Source organism: Chiloscyllium plagiosum, unplaced genomic scaffold (assembly GCF_037043375.1).
Source record: "Chiloscyllium plagiosum isolate Xiang-an unplaced genomic scaffold, Cpla_swu_hap1 HiC_scaffold_12, whole genome shotgun sequence".
Lineage (NCBI taxonomy): Eukaryota > Metazoa > Chordata > Chondrichthyes > Orectolobiformes > Hemiscylliidae > Chiloscyllium > Chiloscyllium plagiosum.
Window position 1 is genome coordinate 33,551,965 of NW_028270150.1, and position 23,766 is coordinate 33,575,730.

At 45.3% G+C, this 23,766-nt stretch overlaps 2 protein-coding genes across 3 annotated transcripts in view; one reads left to right on the plus strand and one right to left on the minus strand.

Annotated features, from left to right (window-relative positions):
* The window catches only part of LOC122555321 (uncharacterized protein C3orf38), a 26,028-nt gene extending 10,807 nt beyond the window's left edge, over window positions 1–15,221 (minus strand). Inside the window, exons 1-2 of the mRNA XM_043701194.2 lie at window positions 14,833–15,221; window positions 6,157–6,344 (exon numbers count right to left, since the gene is read on the minus strand). Of these exons, the coding sequence (XP_043557129.1) occupies window positions 6,157–6,344; window positions 14,833–14,959 (315 nt within the window). The 5' untranslated portion in view covers window positions 14,960–15,221. The remainder of the gene's footprint in view (window positions 1–6,156; window positions 6,345–14,832) is intronic.
* A 64-nt stretch (window positions 15,222–15,285) lies between these two features.
* Window positions 15,286–23,766, plus strand: part of LOC122555319 (uncharacterized) — a 74,410-nt gene continuing 65,929 nt past the window's right edge. The window contains exon 1 of one of the 2 annotated variants that reach the window (XM_043701190.2): window positions 15,286–15,378. The gene's annotated coding sequence lies outside the window, so the exon portion shown is untranslated. Of the gene's footprint in view, window positions 15,379–15,404; window positions 15,542–23,766 lie in introns of those variants that run through there. The other variant, XM_043701189.2, reaches the window with a different exon arrangement.

The window sequence follows — 23,766 nt, forward strand, 5'->3', positions numbered from 1 at the left end:
TACTTTGTTAAAAGGTGAGAGATAAATTCAAGGTATTGTTGTAGCTTCAAAAAGATAAATTGACGAAAAGAATATGCAACCTCAGCAGTAATAATAAAGAATGCTGTGTTTTCTAATAGGTTAAAAAATTCTCTTGCTTGAATTCAATCAAGGTTGGAAATATAATTAACTAACTAGAAAGCTGGACTTCAGTGACCAACATTCTCTTCAATCTTTATTTCTATCTCCACTTGGCAATAACATCACAGAGCAAGGCATTATTAAAGCTGGTAATAGCTGAGAGTACAAAGACACAATGGAATTGAAAAGGGCTGATGTATGAAACAACCCATAGCGCACAACTTCTACTCTGGCCAACCTAATTCAAATAAATGACTAACTGTGGTTAAATTACTGTTTTGAGGAGAAAATATCTACAAATTGGCATAAAAGTTATTCAGGCAAGATCTCTATGGGGTTAAGATATGCTATTTGCAACATTAATTCATAATTTCATCAACTGGTCATATAAACATAGGACCAGGAGTAGTCCATTCAGCTCATTGAGCCTGATCCACCATTTAATATGAATATGGTTGTTTTTTTTACTCACTCATGGGATGTGGGCACTGGCTGGCCAGTATTTGTTGTCCATTCCTGGTTGCCCTTTAGAGATAATTGTGGTTGTGTACCCACTTCAATGTCTTTCTCCCCCACACTGTCCTCATATCTATTTGTGTCACTGGTATTTAAAAATCTGCCAATTTCTACTTTAAACATCTTCAATGACTGAATTTTCACAGTCCTTTGGGGTAGAGAATTCTAAAGGGACACAATGTTTTTCAGTAAATAATTTCTCCTCCTCCTCGTGGTGTCCCCCTCATCTTGAACATGTATTCCCTTGCTCTCAACTCCAAAACTAGGGGTACACTTTATCTGCATCTACCCTGTCTACCTCTACATATTTTGTAAGTTTCAATTAGATCACCATTTTTTAAAGGGAATACAGGCCAAGTTTCACCAAGTTCTCTTCATGGGATTTTAAAGGTGAGAGGAGAGAGATTTAAAAAAGGCATGAGAGGCAATTTGTCTTTTTTAACACAGAGGATGGTTCGGGTGTGGAATGAACTTCCTGAAGAAGTAGTAGATGTGGGTATAATTACAACATTTAAAAGACATTTGGATAGATCATGAGTAGGAAAGGTCTGGAGGGACGTGGACCAGGAGTAGGCAGTTGGGACTAGTTTAGCTTGGGATTATGTTCGGCATGGAGGGTTGGACCGAAGCGTCTGTTTCTGTGCTATAGGACTCTATGACAATTGCCACCACAAAGAACAAGCCTTGTGAATCTTTAATGCACTCCTCCTATGGTAATAGCATCTTTCATAAGGAACTACTAGCAGTATTCCACATGTGGTCTAATCACAGTTCTATATAAGTGAAGCAAAACTGTGCTATTACTGTGTGCAAATCCTCTTGTAACAAAGGTTAACATTCCATTATCTTTCCTACTTGCTTGCTGCACTAGCACATTTGCTTTCAATGACTTATTACGTTTTGCTTTGGTCACAACTAGAGTACGTGCGCAGTTCTGGTCACCACATTATAGGAAGGATGCGATTGCACCGGAGAGGGTACAAGAAGATTCACCAAGATGTTGTCGGAGATGGAGCAGATTAGCTAGAGGACAGTCTGAATAAGCTCGGCTTGTTTTCTGTACAGCAGAGAAGGCTAAGAGGGGGCTGAGGTGTATAAAATTGAGAGACAAAGAGGGTGGATATGAAGAAACTGTTCTCCTTTGTTGAAGGGTCAAAACAAGGTGGCATAATTTTAAGGTGAAAAGCAGGAGGTTTAGAGCAGATTTGAGGAAAATATTTTAGACACACATATTCTGAAATGCACTGCCTGGGAGGGAAACTGAGGCAGGAAAACTCTCAAATCCTCAAAAAGCACTTGGATGAACACTTGCAATGTCATAACATTCAAGACTATGGGTCAATTGCTGCAAGGTGGGATTAATGTAGTGTTTTTTGTTGATATAGATACAATGGACTGAAGGATCTCTTCTCCACTAAATGCTTTTATGATTAACGAGGATGATCAGGTCCCTTTGTACATCTACATTTTACATCTCATACTATCAATGAAACATGCTGTGTGTCTGTTCCTCTTAGCAAAGTGGATAACTCATTTTTCAACATTACATTCTATCCGCTACACCCTTGCCCACTCACCAAATCAATCCAAATTCTCTTGAAACCATCTTGCCCACAAACTTTCATACTTAGTTTTGCATCATTCACAAACTTTGAAACATTAAAGTTGGTCCCCACATTCCAATCACGAACACACATTGCAAATAGTTTGGGCCCAAATACTATCTCCATCAAAGCTCTGGGATGTAGAATATCATGTACCAGGGACTTATCAACCATCAGTCCCATTAATTTCTTCAAACTAAGCTCCCTACTATTTTCTCTCAGTTCTCCATTATTGCCAGTCCTTTGGGTCTCTAATTCAAGATGACAGACACAAAGCAATTATTTAGCTTCTCTGCCATTTCTCAAATATAAATTCTCCTATTCTGCCTGTACGTCTCTTAGCCAAATGTTTCCTTTTTACATACCTACACAAGCTTTTACAGTCTTTTCTTGCTCACTCATATTTTATTCTCCCTTCATCATCAAATACAGAACTCTTTTTCCAAAAACTAAAGATACCTTTGCTAAACAAAGCAAAGGACACTGACTTGAAGTGACTGCTATTTTCCAATCCATGGAGAGGCACAGGAGACCCAGAGACAATTACACCAAAGAGGGTTGAACAACTTCTTTCTGGTGGATCATTTATTCACACAATGTCGGAACATTAAATATTCAATCGCCTTGACAATGGCTAAAAGGAAACTGAATCATGAACCAGTCATCTACATCATTTAGAGAATGCAATCTACATGGAAAGATGCCATATGATCAGACAAATCTTCTCAAAACTCGCTAAAATGTTTAGTGTGAATATTTTTTAGATTAGATTAGATTAGATTAGATTACATACAGTGTGGAAACAGGCCCTTCGGCCCAACAAGTCCACACCGCCCCGCCGAAGCGCAACCCACCATACCCCTACATTTACCCCTTACCTAACACTACGGGCAATTTAGCATGGCCAATTCACCTGACCTGCACATCTTTGGACTGTGGGAGGAAACCGGAGCACCCGGAGGAAACCCACGCAGACACGGGGAGAACGTGCAAACTCCACACAGTCAGTCGCCTGAGGCGGGAATTGAACCCGGGTCTCAGGCGCTGTGAGGCAGCAGTGCTAACCACTGTGCCACCGTGCCACCCAAAATTTCAATTTGGAATTTAGGTAGAGAGCACCCAAGCTGCCAGAATAAGGGACTAACCGACTATCTCTCTGGGAACTCTCAGGAAAGCCTTTTGAGTCAAGTTTGTAGCATGATAACCCATGTTAAATCTTCTCTGCTGCAGAGTATCTTAAAAAACAATTTCAACTCAGCAACAGTAATTCCAGGGGAAGGGGATCCACAGCTATCACCACAAAGCAAATGTTTCAGGGAAAAAACATCCAGATGCAGTCAGTAAATTCATAATGACTGTACACTTTAATCTTCATTTTGGCCTTAGCCAAGTTTAAACTTGGGATAATCTGTAAAGCTCTATTTTTCTGCATGCTTGAGGCTTGAATGGGTGCTTGGGCACCTTAATGCAAAGAGAAAGTGAGGACTGCAGATGCTGGAGATCAGAGCTGAAAATGTGTTGCTGGAAAAGTGCAGCAGATCATATGACCTGCTGCGCTTTTCCAGCAACACATTTTCACCTTAATGCGAAGTTTACATTTTTGCCATTTTCTAAATATTTTTACCTGAGAGGGCATGAGCAATAAAATTGACTCCTCATTTGTAACTAGAAGTGGTTAGGCCTAAAGACCCCATTCTTGAGGAACAGTTGCAGTAACACACTGAACCTGAGATAATTGTTACCCAGCAATCAAAAGCATGTTCTTCTTTTGTTTAGTGTGATTTCACAATCGGAAGGATGTTGTGTAACTTGAAAGGGTTCAGAAAAAATTTACAAGGATGATGCCAGGGTTGGAGGATTTGAGCTATAGGGAGGGGTTGAATAGGCTAGGGCTGTTTTCCCTGGAGTGTCGAAGGCTGAGGGGTGACCTTATTAGAAGTCTATAAAATCATGAGGGGCATGGATAGGATAAGTAGACAAAGTCTCTTCCCTGGGGAGGTGGGGAGTCCAGGATGAGAGGGTATAAAGTTTAGGGTGAGGGGGAAAGATATAAGAGAGACTGAAGGGGCAACATTTTCACACAGAGGGTGGTACGTGTATGGAATGAGCTGCCAGAGGAAGTGGTGGAAGCTAGTATGATTGCAACATTTAAAAGGCATCTGGATGGGTATGTGAATAGGAAGAGAGTCAAGATTAGAGTGATGCTGGAAAAGCACAGGTCAGGCAGCATCCTGATGAAAGGCTTTTGCCCAAAATGTAAATTTTCCCAGCTTCTTGGATGCTGCCTGACCTGCTTTGCTTTTCCAGCACCACTCTAATCTTGACTCTAATCTCCAGCACCCACTTCTGCCTCTATGAATAGGAAGGGCCAGGTGCTGGCAGGTGGGACTAGATTGGATTGGAATATCTGGTCGGCATGGACTAAATGGACCGAAGGGTCTGTTTCCGTGCTGTACATCTCTATGACCAAGTAGAAAGTTCTCCCTCCAAGTTCCATTGAAATTTTGTGGGTATTCCTTATGGCCACATTTGATCCTTGATCTTAAGAGCAATCATTCTCACCTCATCAAGAAGCAACACCAAAACTGAAAAAAAAAAAGTGAAGGCTACTGAAAAAGTGATGTTCACGGAGTTAAAGATATGGATGATAATTTAAAATCTATCAATATGGCTCAAATTTCTAAAAGAAAGGGTCACTAGGTTACCCTCATCCAGGATGATGATACTGATAGTCCACTTGAACATGAAATATTTGCTTACTCTTTCACAGAAGAGCATTATTAGGAACCACTTTTACAGAGGCAGAAAAATACAGAACTGATTATATAAAGGTGGCTGAAGATTAATATCATTATAATGAGGTTTAAAAGATTATATTTAGGGATTATTTTTAAAGGTAAACTGAATTACTTTAAGGTAAACTAAGTGGTCTGTGCTCAAGTCTGCCTGACTGCAAGTCAAGGTGCTTTAGTTTTTAAAAGAGATTAAAAAGGGACAGAGCTTATTTTACTAAGAAAAAAAGTGCAAAATGTTCACACCGGGAGACAATGTTAGTATCTTGTGTGCTAACAGTAGATACACTTAGTTTCCAAAGTCCAAGAAAAGTGTTGAGAATGTCAAGTTGTAAGCAGTCCATTTACTTTCACGACAAAAAAAAAGAGAATGGGCTTTAAGAGGGAATGGGTTTCTAAACAACCACAGAAACGTGGGCTAGAATGCCAGGATGCAGGAAAGGGACAGCAGCTACAAACAGCAAAATGCTATAAGCCCATGATGAGATCTTGCATCTGTACCACAAGGGGTCAAATTTGTTATGGGTTAAAACAATGTGGGGAAAAATATCTTCAGGAAAACATGAACCATGAAAGACAGTTCTGAATTAAATTGCAGGCTGGAGATGGAAAAGATCAAAGACAAACATTCAACAGTTAAGAATCTGTTTTGCATTATTCTGGGAGAGTTGAATGTCTATTTAAAATATGGTATATGATTACTTGCATTAATTTTTCCCCAGTTATATTAAAATATCTGTTCTGCAGTTTAAAATACAAGTTGGCAACAAAAATAACATTGGTTACTGTAAAAAAAAAAGACAAAGTAAAATATCATGCTGTGTTATTGTTTTAGCAATGAATTGAAAGTTGAAATTCTTTTTGTTAAAATGTAAACAATCTCTACAGGGATTAGAATAATTAACTCTTCCAAGAGAGATTATCCTGTATCCAATCTATTCAAAATTTTTTTTGAACAAATCTAAATCAGCTGGACACTAGTCCTCAAAAATAAAACACTTATTTGAAGAGAGTAATCCGAATTACAAAATTACGATTTTCAAACTTAATTTTGTTTTGAATTTCATTGTAAAAATATTTGAAAATAAAACTGTTACAAGATGATGCCACTTCAAGTTAAGTACCTGGGTTTCAGCGCTGCCTTCACTCCAATATTCTATAACTTTCTGAACAAGCTGGTATTTCTCTGCATTAGATGGCATAACAATATTATGTCTTGCTAAATATTGAAATATTATCTCACGGTGGATCTTCTTTCTTTTCAGCAGCTCTTCGGCACTCTGACTGTAACTCAGTATCGCATCTATGGCTTCTGCAGATGAAACAGCAGTAAGATGGTTATAAAAGTTAAAATGCTAATCCAAGTTGCACAGAAATTATTTTGGCTAAGCCTTTTGAAAACTCTCAATATTGTATTTCATTCCTATTGCTGTGGTTATTTCTCCCTATTCTTGCAACCCCCCCATCACTTCTTAATAGAACAATAGCATGGTTGAAGGGGCCTTCACTGAAAGGAACAGCAGACTTAGTCTCCTGAGAAACTTTTCTCCAGTACTTGTTGCATTAAATGTTGAAATATAATGTTGATATATCACAGAAGTCCCTACAGAATAAAAGTTCGCTTTTGCTTTGATTGTTCAAAATTTATGAACATTCTGGCACGCCATTTTTTCCATTTCCATGGTTTGAGAAAATACTCACACCCCAAAAGTTTGTACTAATACCAACAGATTGCCCTGATATCCTCAGGTCACTGCTTTTCCTCCTCCATTATGCAAAGGCCAAATATAGACTAAGAAGAGAGTTAACATTTTCAGTCCATTGTGACTCTTCTTCAGAACTGGCATGAACTGGTTCAGACCTCTGCACAGACCAGCTGGATTTCTCCAGCATTCAGTTTGTTCCAGATTTCCAGTATTTTGCTTTCAATGGATTAAGAAAAAAATTGATCTTTCCAGCAATTATCCACATTAATTTGACCAAAATCTTAAAACCAATGTGCTTTATATTTGTCATCAGCTATTTGGGGTGTTCGATAAGTAAGGAGTTACAGGATTTTCAGCCAGCAATGAAGGAACTGAGATATTGCTCCAAGTCAAAAGGTGTGCGGCCTGCAAGGGAACTTGTAGGGTCATGGTTTTCACATGTATCTATTGCAGCTCTAGTGTCAGAGGCCACGAATTTGGCAGACATTGTCAAAGGGACTGTGTGGAATTGTTGCAGTGCATATTGTAGATGTATTATACCATTACCATCAAGCTGGGGGGAATCAACCCTGGTTCAACGGTAAGCATAGGTGGGCTTGCCAAAGATGTCTAAAAGATTAGATATGAATATGGCGAAGATACAACACAGGACCTATCTGCATGCCAAACAGAACCATCATGCAATATATAGAGCTAGGTGACCACCACCCCTCAAGTTCTAGTTCACGTCTAGCCAAACTGTCTCACTGCTACAAGACGGGAATCTACCAGATATGAAAATTTGCAAAGGTAAGTAATGCCCAAAAAAAGGGCAAACTGAACATGGCCAATTAGTGCTTGATTTGAGGCATTCCTTGGCTTTCATGTTTGTTTCAACATTAAAAATGTGTCTATGAAGGCTATTCGTCGTGATATTAGATTAGATTAGATTACATTACAGTGTGGAAAAAGGCCCTTCGGCCCAACAAGTCCACACCGACCCGCCAAAGCGCAACCCATCCATACCCCTACATTTACCCCTTACCTAACACTACGGGCAATTTAGCATGGCCAATTCACCTGACCTGCACATCTTTGGACTGTGGGAGGAAACCGGAGCACCCGGAGGAAACCCACGCAGACACGGGGAGAACGTGCAAACTCCACACAGCCAGTCGCCTGAGGCGGGAATTGAACCCGGGTCTCAGGCGCTGCGAGGCAGCAGTGCTAACCACTGTGCTACCGTGCCGCCCGAGAATTGTGGCTGGGAATTGCAGAAATGATCCACCAACTCGGACCAACCGTTTCACTGCACAAGTATGACTACAGTATCTTTGAAAATACACTGTAAACTATATATAGAAAAGTCAGATTTGAGTGGTGGGCAATGAAGACTATTGGCTACAAAGTTGAGGTTAACTTTAAGGGGAACAAAGTTACTTGGCTAGTTTTCACAATTAATTTAGTTGAGATTTTCTGGTTTTTGGATGAGATCATGTGATTTTCAGTTGCAAACCCTTAACTCTAATTGAGGCTGTTTCATTTGGCCCCTAAAACAAACCCATTCGGTTCTGGTCGCTCCATCATAGGAAGGATGTGGAAGCATTGGAAAAGGTGCAGAGGAGATTTACCAGGATGTTGTCTGGTCTGAAAGGAAGGTCTTGTGAGGAAAGGCTGAGGGACTTGGGTCTGTTCTCATTGAAGAGAAGAAGGCTAAGATGGGATTTGATAAAGACATACAAAATGATCAGAGGATTAGACAGAGTGGATAGTACGAGTCTTTTTCCTCGGATGACGACGTCGGCTTGTCCGAGGGGACATAGCTGCAAACTCACAGGTGTTTGATTTAAGAAAGATGAGAGAGGCAGGTTCTTTACTCAGAGTGGTCAGGGCATGGAATGTCCTGCCTGCCAATGTAGTTAACTCAGCTACATTAGGCGGATTTAAACAGCCCTTGGATAAGCATATGGATGATGATGGGATAGTGTGGGTTAGATGGGCTTCAGATTGGTTCCACAGGTTGGCGCAACATCAAGGGCCATATATGTTCTATGCTTTATTGTTCTATTTTCTATTTGTCTACACTATCTACACAGCAAGGCGATGGAAGTTGTCAATGCAGTCAAGTAGAATTCGCTTTGCAATACACTGCTCACTGCCCTTTAGTTCCTGTTCCACTAAAGCCACTCGGCTCCTGAGACCATTACACCCTTGCTCCAAACATGGACAAAAGAGCTGAACTCCATAGGAGAGGTGAAAGTGACTGTCCTTGACATGAAGGAACCCTTGCAAAACTGGAGTCAATGGCAGTTAGGGAGAAAATTCTTCACTAGTTTGAAACATATCCAGAACAAAGGAAGATGGTTGTGGGTATTGGAAGTCAATCATCTCATTCCTGGAATATCACAGCAGGTGGGGAGACAAGGGAGGTGCGGTAGTAGTTTGGCGCACCGACCTTTACACCGCTGAGGCCCAGCAGACAAGGGAGGCGCAGTAGTAGTCTGGCGCACCGACCTTTACACCGCTGAGGCCAAACGCCAGCTCGCAGATACCTCCTCCTACTGCCCCCTTGACCATGACCTCACCCCCCACCACCAAACCATCATCTCCCAGACCATCCATAACCTCATCACCTTGGGTGATCTCCCATCCACCGCCTCCAAACTCAGTCCCACAACCCCGCACCGCCCGCTTCTACCTCCTGCCCAAAATCCACAAACCTGACTGCCCCGGCCGACCCATTGTCTCCGCCTGCTCCTGCCCCACCGAACTCATCTCCGCATACCTTGACATCGTCCTGTCCCCCTTAGTCCAAGAACTCCCCACCTACGTTCGGGACACCACCCTTGCCCTCCACCTGCTCCATGATTTTCGCTTCCCCGGTCCCCAACGCCTTATTTTCACCATGGACATCCAGTCCCTGTACACCTCCATTCCCCATCACGAAGGACTCAAAGCCCTCCGCTTCTTCCTTTCCCACCGTACCGACCAGTACCCTTCCACTGACACCCTCCTTCGACTGACTGAACTGGTCCTCACCCTGAACAACTTCTCTTTCCAATCCTCCCACTTCCTCCAAACGAAAGGAGTAGCCATGGGCACCCGCATGGGCCCCAGCTATGCCTGCCTTTTCGTAGGATATGTGGAACAGTCCATCTTCCGCAACTACACTGGCCCCACCCCCCACCTTTTCTTCCGCTACATCGATGACTGTATCGGCGCCGCCTCGTGCTCCCACGAGGAGGTTGAACAGTTCATCCACTTCACCAACACCTTCCACCCTGCCCTCAAATTCACCTGGACAGTCTCAGATTCCTCCCTCCCCTTCCTCGACCTTTCTATTTCTATCTCAGGCGACCAAATCAACACGGACATCTACTACAAACCGACCGACTCCCACAGCTACCTGGACTACACCTCCTCCCACCCTGCCCCCTGTAAAAACGCCATCCCATTCTCCCAATTCCTTCGACTCCGCCGCATCTGCTCCCAAGAGGACCAGTTCCAAAAACGTACAACACAGATGGGCCTCCTTCTTCAAGGACCGCAATTTCCCCCCCAACGTGGTCGACGATGCCCTCCACCGCATCTCTTCCACTTCCCGCTCCTCCGCCCTTGAGCCCCGCCCCTCCAACCGCCACCAGGACAGAACCCCACTGGTCCTCACCTACCACCCCACCAATCTCCATGTACAGCGCATCATCCGCCGTCATTTCCGCCACCTCCAAACGGACCCCACCACCAAGGATATATTTCCCTCCCCTCCCCTATCAGCATTCCGTAAAGACCACTCCCTCCGTGACTCCCTCGTCAGATCCACACCCCCCACCAACCCAACCTCCACTCCCGGCACCTTCCCCTGCAATCACAGGAGGTGCAAGACTTGCGCCCACACCTCCCCCCTCACCTCCCTCCAAGGCCCCAAAGGAAACTTCCATATCTGCCACAGATTCACCTGCACCTCCACACACATCATCTATTGCATCCTCTGCACCCGATGTGGCCTCCTCTATACTGGGGAGACAGGCCGGCTACTTGCGGAGCGTTTCAGAGAACACCTCTGGGACACCCGGACCAACCAACCCAACCACCCTGTGGCTCAACACTTCAACTCCCCCTCCCACTCCACCAAGGATATGCAGGTCTTTGGACTCCTCCATCGCCAGACCACAACAACACGACGGTTGGAGGAAGAGCGCCTCATCTTCCGCCTAGGAACCCTCCAACCACAAGGGATGAACTCGGATTTCACCAGTTTCATTTCCCCTCCCCCCACCTTGTCTCAGTCAAATCCATCAAATTCAGCACCGCCTTCCTAACCAGCAATCTTCTTCCTGACCTCTCCGCCCCCACCCCAGTCTGACCTATCACCCTCACCTTGACCTCTTTCCACCTATCACATTTCCGACGCCCCTCCCCCAAGTCCCTCCTCCCTACCTTTTATCTTAGCCTGCTGGACAAACTTTCCTCATTCCTGAAGAAGGGCTTATGCCCGAAACGTCGATTCTCCTGTTCCCTGGATGCTGCCTGACCTGCTGCACTTTTCCAGCAACACATTTTCAGCTATCACAGCAGGTATTCTACAGGGGAGTGTTCTGGCCCAAATATCTTCATTTGCCTCAATGACCTTCCTTCCAATCAAAGTCAGTGGTGGCAATTTCTGCTGATGGTTGCACAATGTTCAGCACCATTCAGATACTGAAGCAGTCAGTGTACATTTGCAGCAAAACTTGGGCTGATAGGTAGCAAGCAACATAATTGTTTAAGTATCAGGAAATGACCACCTCAAAACAAGAGAGAATTTAATAATTTCCCCTTGCCATTTAATGGCAATACCATCACAATCCCCATTGACCAGATCAGAGGCTGTGAATTCTAAGGCATCTACCCACCACTGACAGAGCACCAGTGAGATGGTATACTCTCCACTTGGATGAGTGCAGCTCCAACAACATCTAAAAGCTTATCATCCAGGACAAGACAATCTGTTTGAAAGGCAACGCAGCCATCACCTTGAAAATTCACTTCTTCCACCACCATTGCACAGTGTAAACAACTTCTTCAGCTCTAGACTAATGAGTACCTCAACCGCCAATAAATGAAGCACTATTTATATGAGCTGTACATGGACATCAGTCTCCTGGCAAATGATTGAATCACCCGTTTCACACATTGTGAAACAACCACAAACTGATCATTTCCATGGTTTGCAGCTTGATGCAGTGCAGAGGCTTGAGTGTTGCATTGATCCCAAGAGCAATGCAGTCAGCAGTTCTCAATTCCTGGCAGGACCATCCATGACAGTAAGTTTGAAGGGGAGGAACCAGACAAGACACAATCCAAAACAAGTCCTCGATGGTGATCCCAGGCAGTGGATATTTGTGTCATATTAATGGCTTTGATGATGAACAAAGGCTGCAGCAGGAGGGAGATCACCAGTTGTCAAGATTTCCTTGCCACTGGAACTGGATCGACTTTCTATCAAAGAGTGTATGCCGACTGATGTGCAACAGTGTTCCATCGTTAAAAGATCCCGCACAAGTGTCTACCTAAAGGAATTCAAACTCCCAATCCCAACACACACACGCCCTGCGATGTTTGGCAACAGATAATGGGGACAGGATAGAGAGATCTGAAATGCAGGTGATGAAATTTGAGTCAGTCATTTCGCTCTTGGACTGGGAACAGGAGTGAGTTTTAGTAGCCCTCTTCAGGATCAACTCTGCTTGCCCCACATAGGGAAGGGGCTAGAAAAGGTGCCCTAAACATAGTGTGTTCCATCACCCACTTGACTAGAAAACCACATCTAGCAAGCTCATCAACCTACAGTGCTCAGCAATTCCAAGTGAAATACCAGGAGCGACACCAACCATTCTACTGGCCTTCATTGATCTGACCAAGGCTTTTGACTCAGATAATCAGGAAGTGCTACTGAAGAACCTGTCAAGGACCGACTGTCTACTGCAATTCATCAACAACAGCTGAACTTTCCACAGTAAGATTTTGGCGATGGTCCTCACCAACTCTAATAGAGAAGCAGCCTGAGGTCAAAGGAGTGGTCAAGCAGGGATGAGTCACTGCCACTATTCATCTTGTCAATAACAACCTTCCTCGTGGTGTGGACATTGACTACAGCATTGACAGGAAACTTCTCAACCTCAACTCATTAAGTCCAAGAGGTAAATGACATCTCACTTGCAGAATTTCATTATGCGGATGACAATGTCGTCTCTGCTCTCTCATAAGAAAATCGTCAAGCTTTGCTTAACACCTTCAGGGAAGCATATTGAAGAATTAGTCTCAGCCTCAACAAGACTGACATCCTTTAATAACTCATCACTGGTTAGGTTTCAGTTCCTCTGATTTGAATGAAACAATTGTTCAAGAATACCTGTTGGCGTAAGGAAGTATGAAAAAAGAGAACTGGAGAAAGGAATGCCAGCAACCTCAAGGCTGAGGACCACTTCCATCACCTGGAAACACCTGCCAAATGCAGGATTAGCAATGTGGCTCCAGGATCAGGCCCTTCAGCCACACGAGAATGCACAGAACCCATGACCAGTGACTCAGAATTTCCTAGATAGGCAAACTACTCTTTAGCATAATTGCTAACAACAAAACATCTTCAATGATTGTAGTTCGTGATTCAAAGTTTATAACACTGACTTCCAAAATAATGGTCAACGTCACATTCACTCTGACTGCAAATTTCAGCTATCTGGCAAATAAACTCTATCGAAGGTTCAAACAAAGAGTAATTTTACACACTTAAAACATACTGGCAGGAGTGATGCTGTCTAGGCAAAAAAAAGTGTTCATTTGCATTACTGTTGACTACACTACAGAAATTGACAGAAAGAGAAAGAGAAAGTGAAAGTCAAGGAGGCTAGAATTTAGTTTTGGGGGAAGGGGAATATCAGGAAGATGAGTAAGTTGGACTGGTGGAAATAATTCAGAAGCAACCCAGAGTAGGTGTTGGGTCAGAAAAGGGGGCAGTCTTGGGGAGGATGTGTCAGACTGTGAGGGTGATGGGGGGGGTAATCAGACTGTGAGGGTGATGGGGGGGTGTCAGACTGTGAGGGTGATGGGGGGGTGTCAGACTGTAAGGGTGATGGGGGTGGGGGGGTCAGACTGAGGGGGCGATGGGGGTGGGGGGGGTCAGTGTAAGGGTGATGGGGGGGTCAGATGATGGGGGTGTGGGTCAGTCTCAGGGTAGGGGGTGTGTGGGGGTCAGTCTCGGTTTAGGGGTCAGTCTTGGTTTGGGGGGGGGGGGGGGGGTGTGGGTCAGTCTCAGGGTGGGGTGTGTGTATGGGCCAGTCTCGGGGTGGGGGTGTGTGTGTGTGTGTGGGTCAGTCTCGGGGTTTGGGTGTGTGTGTGTGTCAGTCTCGGGGTTTGGGGTGTGTGTGTGTGGGTCAGTCTCGGGGTTTGGGTGTGTGTGTGTGTGTGTGTGGGTCAGTCTCGGGGTTTGGGGTGTGTGTGTGGGTTAGTCTCGGGGTTTGGGTTAGTCTCGGGGTTTGGGTGTGTATGTGTGTGTGTCAGTCTCGGGGTTTGGGGTGTGTGTGTGGGTTAGTCTCGGGGTTTGGGTGTGTGTGTGTGTGTGTGGGTCAGTCTCGGAGTTTGGGTGTGTGTGTGTGGGTCAGTCTCGGGGTTTGGGTGTGTGTGTGTGTGTGGGTCAGTCTCGGGGTGTGTGTGTGTGGGTTAGTCTCGGGGTTTGGGTTAGTCTCGGGGTTTGGGTGTGTGTGTGTGTGTGGGTCAGTCTCGGGGTTTGGGGTGTGTGTGTGGGTCAGTCTCGGGGTTTGGGTGTGTGTGTGTGGGGGGGGGGGTTAGTCTCGGGGTTTGGGGTGTGTGTGTGGGTCAGTCTGAGGGTGGGGGGTGAGTCTCGGGGTGGGGAGGGTCAGTCTGAGGGTGGTGGGGGGTGAGTCTGAGGGTAGGGTGGGTCAGTCTGAGGGTGGGGGGTGAGTCTGAGGGTAGGGTGGGTCAGTCGGAGGGTGGGGGGAGGGTCAGTCTGAGGGTCGGGCATGAGTCTCGGGGTGGGGGTGTATGGGGTCAGTCTGAGGGTCGGGCATGAGTCTCGGGGTGGGGGTGTATGGGGTCAGTCCGGCCGGCCGGGCCCACCTCGGTCGCTGTCGATCTTTAACATGCGGTTGGTGACGGTGTCGGCGACACTGAAGAGCTCACAGTGGCCCAGGCTGTGCAGGATCTCGCGGAGGCCGCACCGCTCCCTCTCCGTCAGCACGGCCATGGTGATGGCCACCCGCCTCCGCTCCGGGCACCGCAACAACGTTCCCCCACCCCAGCACCCGCCTTAATGAGGACCCGGAGCCTCATCCCCGCACACAGCGGGCGCCATGACACTGACGGAGGGTCTTTGACTCTGTCTTTATCACATCCACCGCACGCTCCTATTATCGCTTTAGGATTTAAAACAAAAAAAACAATCAGGTCGAATCAATAATTCCACTCTCTCGGGGTGGGGGTGCGGAGGCTGTATTTTGTCGATCTATTCTGATGTTGGTCAGAATGTCCTCGGTATCACGGTCCGGCCGGAAACATTTGACGGGTGCACCGTCTCTCTCCCCCCCCCGGCGGTGCGTAGGGAGGGCACTAGGACCGTGAGGAAACCCCGAGTGAGGAATCTGGAGTCACCGGGAGACGATCTCTGTGAGTACACCCTCCACCCGGGAGTATTACAGAATACCGTGTACATCAACCCCAGAGAGAGAGAGAGCAGACCCCCACCCGGGAGACACTACCCCCCAGACAGACAGAGAATACACCCCCAGAGTGTGTCCTTCTAGAGAGAGTTCACCTGCACACCGAGAAAGTAAGTGTGTGCGCGCGTACACTTGAAGAGTAAGTGTGTGTGCATGTGAAGAGTGAGTGAGTGTGTGCGCGTTTACACTTGACGGGTGAGTGAGTGTGAGCGCGCGTGTACACTTGAGTGTGTGCGCGCGCATGTGTACACTTGAGTGTGTGCGCGCGTACTCTTGACGAGTGAGTCATTGTGTGCACGCAAATGTACACTTGACGAGTGAGTGCGCGCGAGTACACTTGATGAGTGAGTGAGTGCGCGTACACTTGATGAGTGAGTGAGTGTGCGCGCGTACCCTTGACGAATGAGAATGTGTGCGCGCGCGCGTGTACCCTTGATGAGTGAGTGAGTGCACGAGCGCGAACCCTTGATGAGTGAATGAGTGTGTGCGTGTACACTTGACGAGTGAGTGAGTGTGCGTGCACGCGTACACTTGACGACTGACTGAGTGAGTGTGCGCGCGCGCGAGTACACTTGACGAGTGTGTGCGTGCGTGCGCGCGCGTATCCTTGACGAGTGAGTGAGCGTGTGCGCGCGCGTACCCTTGACGAGTGAGTGAGTGTGCGCGCGCGTACCCTTGACGAGTGAGTGAGTGTGCGCACGCGTGTACCTTTGATGAGTGAGTGAGTGCGTGTGTACCCTTGACGAGTGAGTGAGTGAATGTGTGCGCGTGCGTACCCTTGATAAGTGAGTGCACGCACGCGAACCCTTGAGTGAGTGAGTGAGTGCGTGTGCGTGAAGAGCGAGCGAGTGTGTGTGCGCCTAAGTATACTTGAAGAGTGAGAGTGCACTTATAATTTGGAGGAATCGGTGTTGGACTGGGCTGGAGAAATCAACTAGGAGAAAGTGAGGGCTGCAGATGCTGGAGATCAGAGCTGAAAAACGTGTTGCTGGAAAAGCGCAGCAGGTCAGGCAGCATCCAAGGAGCAGAAGAATCGACGTTTCGGGCATAAGCCCTTCTTCAGGCAGGCTGGAGAAAGTTTAAAATCACACAATGCCAGGTTTTGGTACAATAGGTTTATCTGGAATAAACCAAATAAACCTGTTGGACTATAACCTGGTGTTGTGTGATTTATTTTTAGCTGTGTGCACCTAGAGAGAGTGTATTTTTACGGATAGACCACACCAGACTCCATTCCCTCCTCCCCCCCCACCCCATCCCACCCCCAAAAAATAATTAATTAAGGAGATAGGCTTAGACCCTTTTATTCTGAGACTGTATCCTCTAGGTCATGATCCTATAGCTAGGGAAACCTCCTTTGCAGCCCTTATGAATTTTCCATGTTTCTATGAAATCACCTCTCATTTTCCTAAATTCCATCCAGGTAATCTCCTCAGATGACAGTGTCAGCGTTCCAGGAATGAGTTTGATGAGTCTTTGCTGCACCCTTTGTGTAATATATATACATCTTTAAGCAAGAAAACCAAAACTTTGGTGATGTGTACAGTTGCAGCAAGACTTCTTTGCTTCTGTTCCCAAATATTTTTGTGAAGAAGGCTAACATATTGTTTACCTTTCAAGTTGCTTGCTGCACCTGCGTACTGGCTTTCAAAACATCAAAACTTTCCGACCTCTCACCATTTAAAAAAAAATGCACTGCTTTACTACTGTCAGAGTGGAAATCTCACACCCATTTATATTATATTGCATCTGCCACTTTTTCCTCACTTTCACCACTTGTCTTAATCCCCATGAAACATCTTTGGATCCTCTTCATAACTCTTATTCCCACTAAGTCTCATATCACCTGCAAACTTGGAAATGCTGCAATCGTCTGTATTTGGATGCATTTCCAAATGACATATGTTGGAGACGCCGGTACAGTTTCGCTTACTTATTATAAAACCATTGCAGCAGAATTAGGCCATTCAGCTCACTGAGTTCACTGACATTCAATAACATCATTGGGTTATTATGATCATTATTATAGATCATGATAATAAAAGTACCAGTGCCCAGGACTAGAACTTTTGTAGGAGGTATCTCCAGCTGCAGCTCCTGAGAGCCTGAGTTTTGGAGTTGGTGTAGCGTTTGGGACACTGCAGAGCATCTGCAAATCTGAGAGTATCGTGGGTACTATATAGAGAGGTAGTTACTCCACAGGCTAAAACTCCACAAATAGGGAGTGAATGGATAACTACCAGGCAGAATAAGAGTACTTGACAAGCAATGCAGAAATCCCATGTGGTCATTACCCTGCAGAACAGATTTATAATTTTCAATACTGTTGTGGGGGAAATGGCCTCTCAAAGGCAATGGCCAAGTTCCATTGCGCCTTTGTTAGCTTTGCTCCGCAGGAGAGGAGGAACAAATATGGGAAGGCAGTAGTATTGAAGGGTAAGTAGATAAATATTTTAGTCACCACAAAAGCAGTTTGCTAAAATAAACTAAGAACTGCAGGTGCTGGAAATCTAAAGCAAAAACAGAAATTGCTGGAGAAACTCAGCAGGTCTCGCAGCATCTGTGGAAAGAAAGCAGAGTTGCTTCTTGGGTGCTAGGGTCAAAGATATTTCACAGAAGCTACAGGATATTCTGAAATGGAAGGGTGAACAGCCAGTGGTCGTGGTATACATCAGTACCAGCAATGTAGTTAAAAAAAAAGGAATGAGATCCTAAAAGCAGAGTGTAGGGAGTTAGGAAGCAAGTTCAAATACAGCATCTCAAAGGGAGTGATCTCAGTCAAGCGTAGAAAATAGCAGGATATTATCAAATAAATGTGTGGCTGCAGAGTTGACGTGAGGGGGAGGGTTTGAGATTCCTAGGATGTTGGGACTGGTTCTGGGGAGGTGCGACCAGTGCCAGCTGGATGGGTTATACCTGGACGGGAACTTGTCCCCTATGGATGTATTTATTAGTGTGTTTGGGAAGGGTTTAAACTAAAATAGAAAGGGGATGGGAACCTATTCTAAGAGACAGAAGAGAGGGAAACAAGTGAAACAAAAAAAAGAAACAGAATGGGAATAAACAGTGGTAGACAATTCAAGGGCAAGAATCAAACAGGGCCACAGTGCAAAATAATGTGAACAAGACTGGGCATGTTAAAAAGGCAAGCCTTAAGGCCTTTTGTCTTAATGTGTGAAACATTCAGGATTAAGTGGATAAGTTATTCGTGTAAGTGGATCTAAGCAGGTCTGATATTGTTGGGATTCCAGAGGTGTCGCTGTAGCATGATCAGGGAAGAAAATTGAACATCTAGGTGTATTCAGTTTTTTGGAAAGACAGACAAAAAGGGAAAGCATTACTGGTTAATGAGAAAATTAAGGCAAGAGTGAGGAAGAATATTAGCTTTGGTGAAGTTGAATCTCTATCAATGTGTAGAGCTTAGAAAAAAAATACCATGGGCAGATAATGATTCCAAGCATTGTATATATACACTCAAATTGTAGTTGCAATGTTAAGGAAGATATTCAACAGAAAATTAGAAATCCAAGCAATAATGGTACAGCTGTAAGTGATTTTAATTGGCATTTGGAGAAGGTAAATCAAATCATTGGTGTGTCATAAAGGAAGAATTCCTGGAATCTATATGGGATGGATTTCTGGATCAATACAGTGAGTAATCAACTAGATATCAGGCATTCTTGATTATGTACTATGTAATGAGAATGGATTAATTATCAACTTAGCTGTGTGAGAACACCTGGGGAAGAGTGACCATGGTATGATGGAATTCTTCATTAAGATGGAGACTGGCATAATTGATTCTGAGACTAAGTCCTGAATCTAAATAAAGGAAACTACAATAGCATATGAAGTGGAGGAACATTACTTAAACAGATAAAGGTGGATAGACAAAGGCAAGCATTTAAACAGTGACTGGATGAACTACAGCGTTCTTACCTGGCACAAAAATAAAACGAGAAAGGTGTCCTAACTGTTGCTAATAGGAGAATTTCAGGATAGTATTATTGGCATACAAATTGGCAGCAGACCTGAGGATCAGTTTCAGTTTCAGCAAAGGAGGACACAAGGATCGATTAAGAGGAGGAAAATAGATTATGAGAGTAAGCTTTCGGGGAATGTACAAAGTGAGTGTAAAATCACCTATAAGTTTGTGAAGCGAAAAGGATTAATAAAGGCAAATATAGATACCATACAGTCAGAAACGGGGAAAGTTATAGTGTGGAACAAAGAGATGGCAGACCAGTTAAATACTTTGTTTCTGTGTTCACAAGTAACATATAAGAAATATTGGGATACGCGGGGTTTATTTAGTGAGAGGGAGGAGCTGAAGGAAATCTGTATTAGTCAGGAAATAGTGTTGGCGAAATTGACAAGATTAAATGCTGATGCATTACCGTGTTAGAGGCAAAAAATTGCAGATGCTGGAATCCAAAGTAGACAGACAGGAGGCTGGAAGAACACGGCAAGCCAGGCTGAATGGAGGTGAGGGGGGGTGATGTGCTAGCAGGTTCTGCATCTTTTCCATTTGCAGGAAAGGTACCTGGGGGTTCGGTTGTGGGTGGGGGGGGAGGGAAGGGAGGGTGGTCGTTGGGGTCAGTGAGGAGAGTGGCACAAACCAAAGACTATCGAAGGAAATGGTCCTTGCAGAAGGCAAAGAGCGGTGGGATGGGGAAGATGTTCTCGGTGGTGGGGTCATGTTGGAGTTGGCAGAAGTGTTTAAGGATGACGCATTGGATGCGGAGAATGGTGGACTGGTAGGTGAGAACAAAGGGGACTTTTTTTTACGTTGGGGGTGTTTAGAGCAGTGGAATGAGGCATGGAGGTGGTGCAGCGAAGGGCTATGTGGATGACAGAGGGAGAAAAGTACATTGCTCAAAATAGGTGGACTTCGGGATGCTCGCGAGTGGAGTGTCTGCTCATGTGAGCAGATGTGACAGAGCCAGAAGAATTAGGAGAATGCGATGGAATTCTTGCAGGATACTGGGTGGGAGGAGTTGTAGTGCAGGTAGTTATGGGAGTCTGTGGGTTTGTAATAAATGTCCACCTGGAGACTGTCGCCAGAGATGGAAGTTGTGAGGTCCAGAAAGGGGAGGAAGGTGTCTGAGCTGGATCAACTGAATTTGAGGATGGGGTGGAAGTTGTGGGCGAAGTCGATGAACTGCTCCTGTTCAGCCCAGGTGCAGGACGCCTCATTGATGTAATGGCATAAGAGTTGGGTCACTGTGCCTGTGTGGGTACTGAAGAGGGACTATTCGACATAACCAACAAAGAGGCAGGTGTAGCTGGGGCCCATTTGGGTACCCATGGCCATCCCCTGGAATTGGAGGAAGTGGGAAGAGTTAAAGAGAGGGTAAGGACCAGTTCGGCAAGGTAGTGTAGGGTATTGGCGGAGGGGCACTGGATGGATCTATTGGAGAGGAATACGCGGAGGGCCTGGATGGTGTCCTTGTGGGGTATGGACGTGTCTAATGACTGTACATCCATAGGGAAGAAAAAACACTGGAGGCCAGAGAACTGGAAGTTGCTGAAGAGATGGAGAGAGTGGTCGGTGTCGCGGATGTAGGTGGGAGTACTTGAGCTAAGGGGGACAGGATGGAGTTGCAGTGGGATAAGATGGGTTCGGTGGGGCAGGAGCATGCCGAGATGGTGGGTGGGCTGGGGTAGTTGGGCTTGTGGATCTTGGGGAGCAGGTAGAACCAGGCAGTGCAGGGATGGGGGGGCTGTGAGTTTGGAGGCAGTGGAGGGGAGATCCGCTCCCCACCTCTCTCTGCCTTTTACAAGGACCATTCCCTTAGATAGTCCTTGGTTTGCGCCACTCTCCCCATCGATTTCTCCCCCTCCCCACCCCCCAGTACCTTCCCCTCCAAATAGAAAAGATGCAGAACCTGCCGGTACACCACCTCGCTCACCTCAATCCATGGTTCCAAACAGTCCTTCCAGGCGTGACAGATGTTCACCTGCCTCTCTTCCAACCTAGTTTATTGCATGAGATGCTCCTGATGTGATCTTCACTACATCAGGGAGACTGAACGTTAACTTAGGGAACAGTTCAACAAGCATCGCAGGCGGGCCCACAGGGGTCAACTGGACCTCCCAGTCACTGCCCATTTCAATTCCCCCAACCACTTCCATTCCGACATGACCATCCTTGGCCTCCTCCATGGCCGCAATAGAGCAAATTAGAGGAACAACACCTCATCTTCCGTCTGGGCAGCCTACAGCCCGGAGGACTCAACATTGAGTTCTCCAATTTCAAATAACCTCCCTCCCCATTCCTGACCCCCTTCCCACTTCCCCCCACTGCCTTCCATTCCTCCCAGCCAGCAAACAAATTCATCCCTCCCATTGACCAACCAGCTCGTACCCTCTACCTGTCTTCACCTATCCCCACTTCACTACCCTGCTCCTGCCACCCTCTTTATCTGCAGCTCCCCCCACACCCACCCCCAATCCTGAAGAAGGGTTGCACCCGAAACATTGACTTCTCCACATCCTAATGCTGCCTGGCTTGCTGTGTTCTTCTGCTTCCTGTCTGTCTATGGTACATTACCAGGGCCCAATATTCTACATTCTAATATACATAAGGTGTAGCCATAGAACACGTGGATGCATTGAATTGAATTAGCTTTATTGTCATGTGTACTCAAATGAGTTCAGTGAAAAGTTTATATGTCGCCACTTACAGCACCATCTTAGGTCCAAAGATACCTAGATAGTCTCTTCAGTTGCAAGATTAGTTACAGTGTAACAATCCCACCAACACAAGGCATTGTCTTTGATACAGAGTAGCTAGGTGCAATCTTTAGTTACAGAATAGAGAAATGAAGAAAAAAGTTACATTATAGCTATATACCATATGAACATAGGTCAGAAAAAACCAAAAGCAAAATTAAAAAGACAGTTGTCACAGTCTCTGTCCAAGGGCTGTTCAGAGTAAACCAGCACAGGGCACCTCCACGTGGTCTGACCATTGGCTGCCACCATGCTCCACAAGCATACGCTCATAAACATAATTAAGAACTCATTATATTAACAAAAAATTGACAAGCTACTTGTATCATCAAAAAATTACTTATTGTTATGCTGTACGTTCACAGCATTTCACAAACAGTTCTCATTCTGTGTTCACCTTGTTGCGAAACAGTTGTTGCATCAGCTTAATCTCCTGTTACATTACCCACCCAGATATATCCTGCACCCAATTTCTAGTTTGCTAATTTCTGTATTCATTTCTACATTATCCCAGTAAATGATTACGAGCTTGCTTGCCAATAAACAGTGTCCCATTTTAGCCCTTGGCCCAAGTTAGCCATACACCAGTATCCTCTATTTATGATTGACCTGGGGCCCTCAAGGCACCATAAATTTCAGATACTACTCAAAGCCACATGTCTCTGATGACTTTGCATTTGATATTTCTCTATTAGCCTCCTCTAGTTCTGGATAAATGTGAGCAAATGGAGCAATATAGACCAAGCTATCATTGTTTTATTTTGAGACCTCTTACTGGTTGGTTCTAGTTGGCTCCTTTTTTGTTTAGTGGCACTGTTTTGGCCTTTGTTAGAGTTTTAGCAAATTCTTCATTTCACTTTTATTTCAAACTGGACAAAAGAGATGGGGTCCATGATGAAGTGTGGAGCAGGCTCTGAATGGCCAACTTCTGCTGTAATATCTTTTGTTCTTAGGGAGGAATGTAGGTGAGGCTCAGCAAAAAATTGGGAATTTAAGTTTTCACTATTGTCAAGATAAAAATAGTTACACATTTTGGGGCAAGTTTGTGACTGACTTGGTTTTACTGTTTTCAAGGCTATCCACATACCAAAACACTAGCATGACTTCCCTTAAAAGGGTGCACACATTTGCTGAGGGCTTCTGCTTTTATCATTTCCGTTTTCAGCAAGTTTTAAACATATTTACGCAACCTGTTTGGATGTGCTATGACATATTTCCATTGCCATCATGTCCTGAGGTGGGACCTTCATTTATTGTTTTGCAGGATTTGGGTGTCACTGGCTGGGCCAGCAAGTATTTCCCATCCTTAGTTGCCCTTGAGAAGGTGCTAGTGTGCTGTCTTGAACTGCTGTTAGGGAGGGAGTTCCAAGATTTTGACTGTGAGACAATAAAGGAATGACGGTATATTTTTATGCCAGGATGGTGAGTAGATTGGAGGGGAACTTCTAAGCAATGGTGTTCCCATGTATCTAGTGCTCTGTCTTTCTCGAGGGAATTGGTTGTGCATTTGGTGTATGATGTCTGAGGAGCTTTGGTGAATTTCTGGAGTGCAATTTGGAGACAGTACAAACTGCTGACACAGATGTAGTGGTGGAGGGAG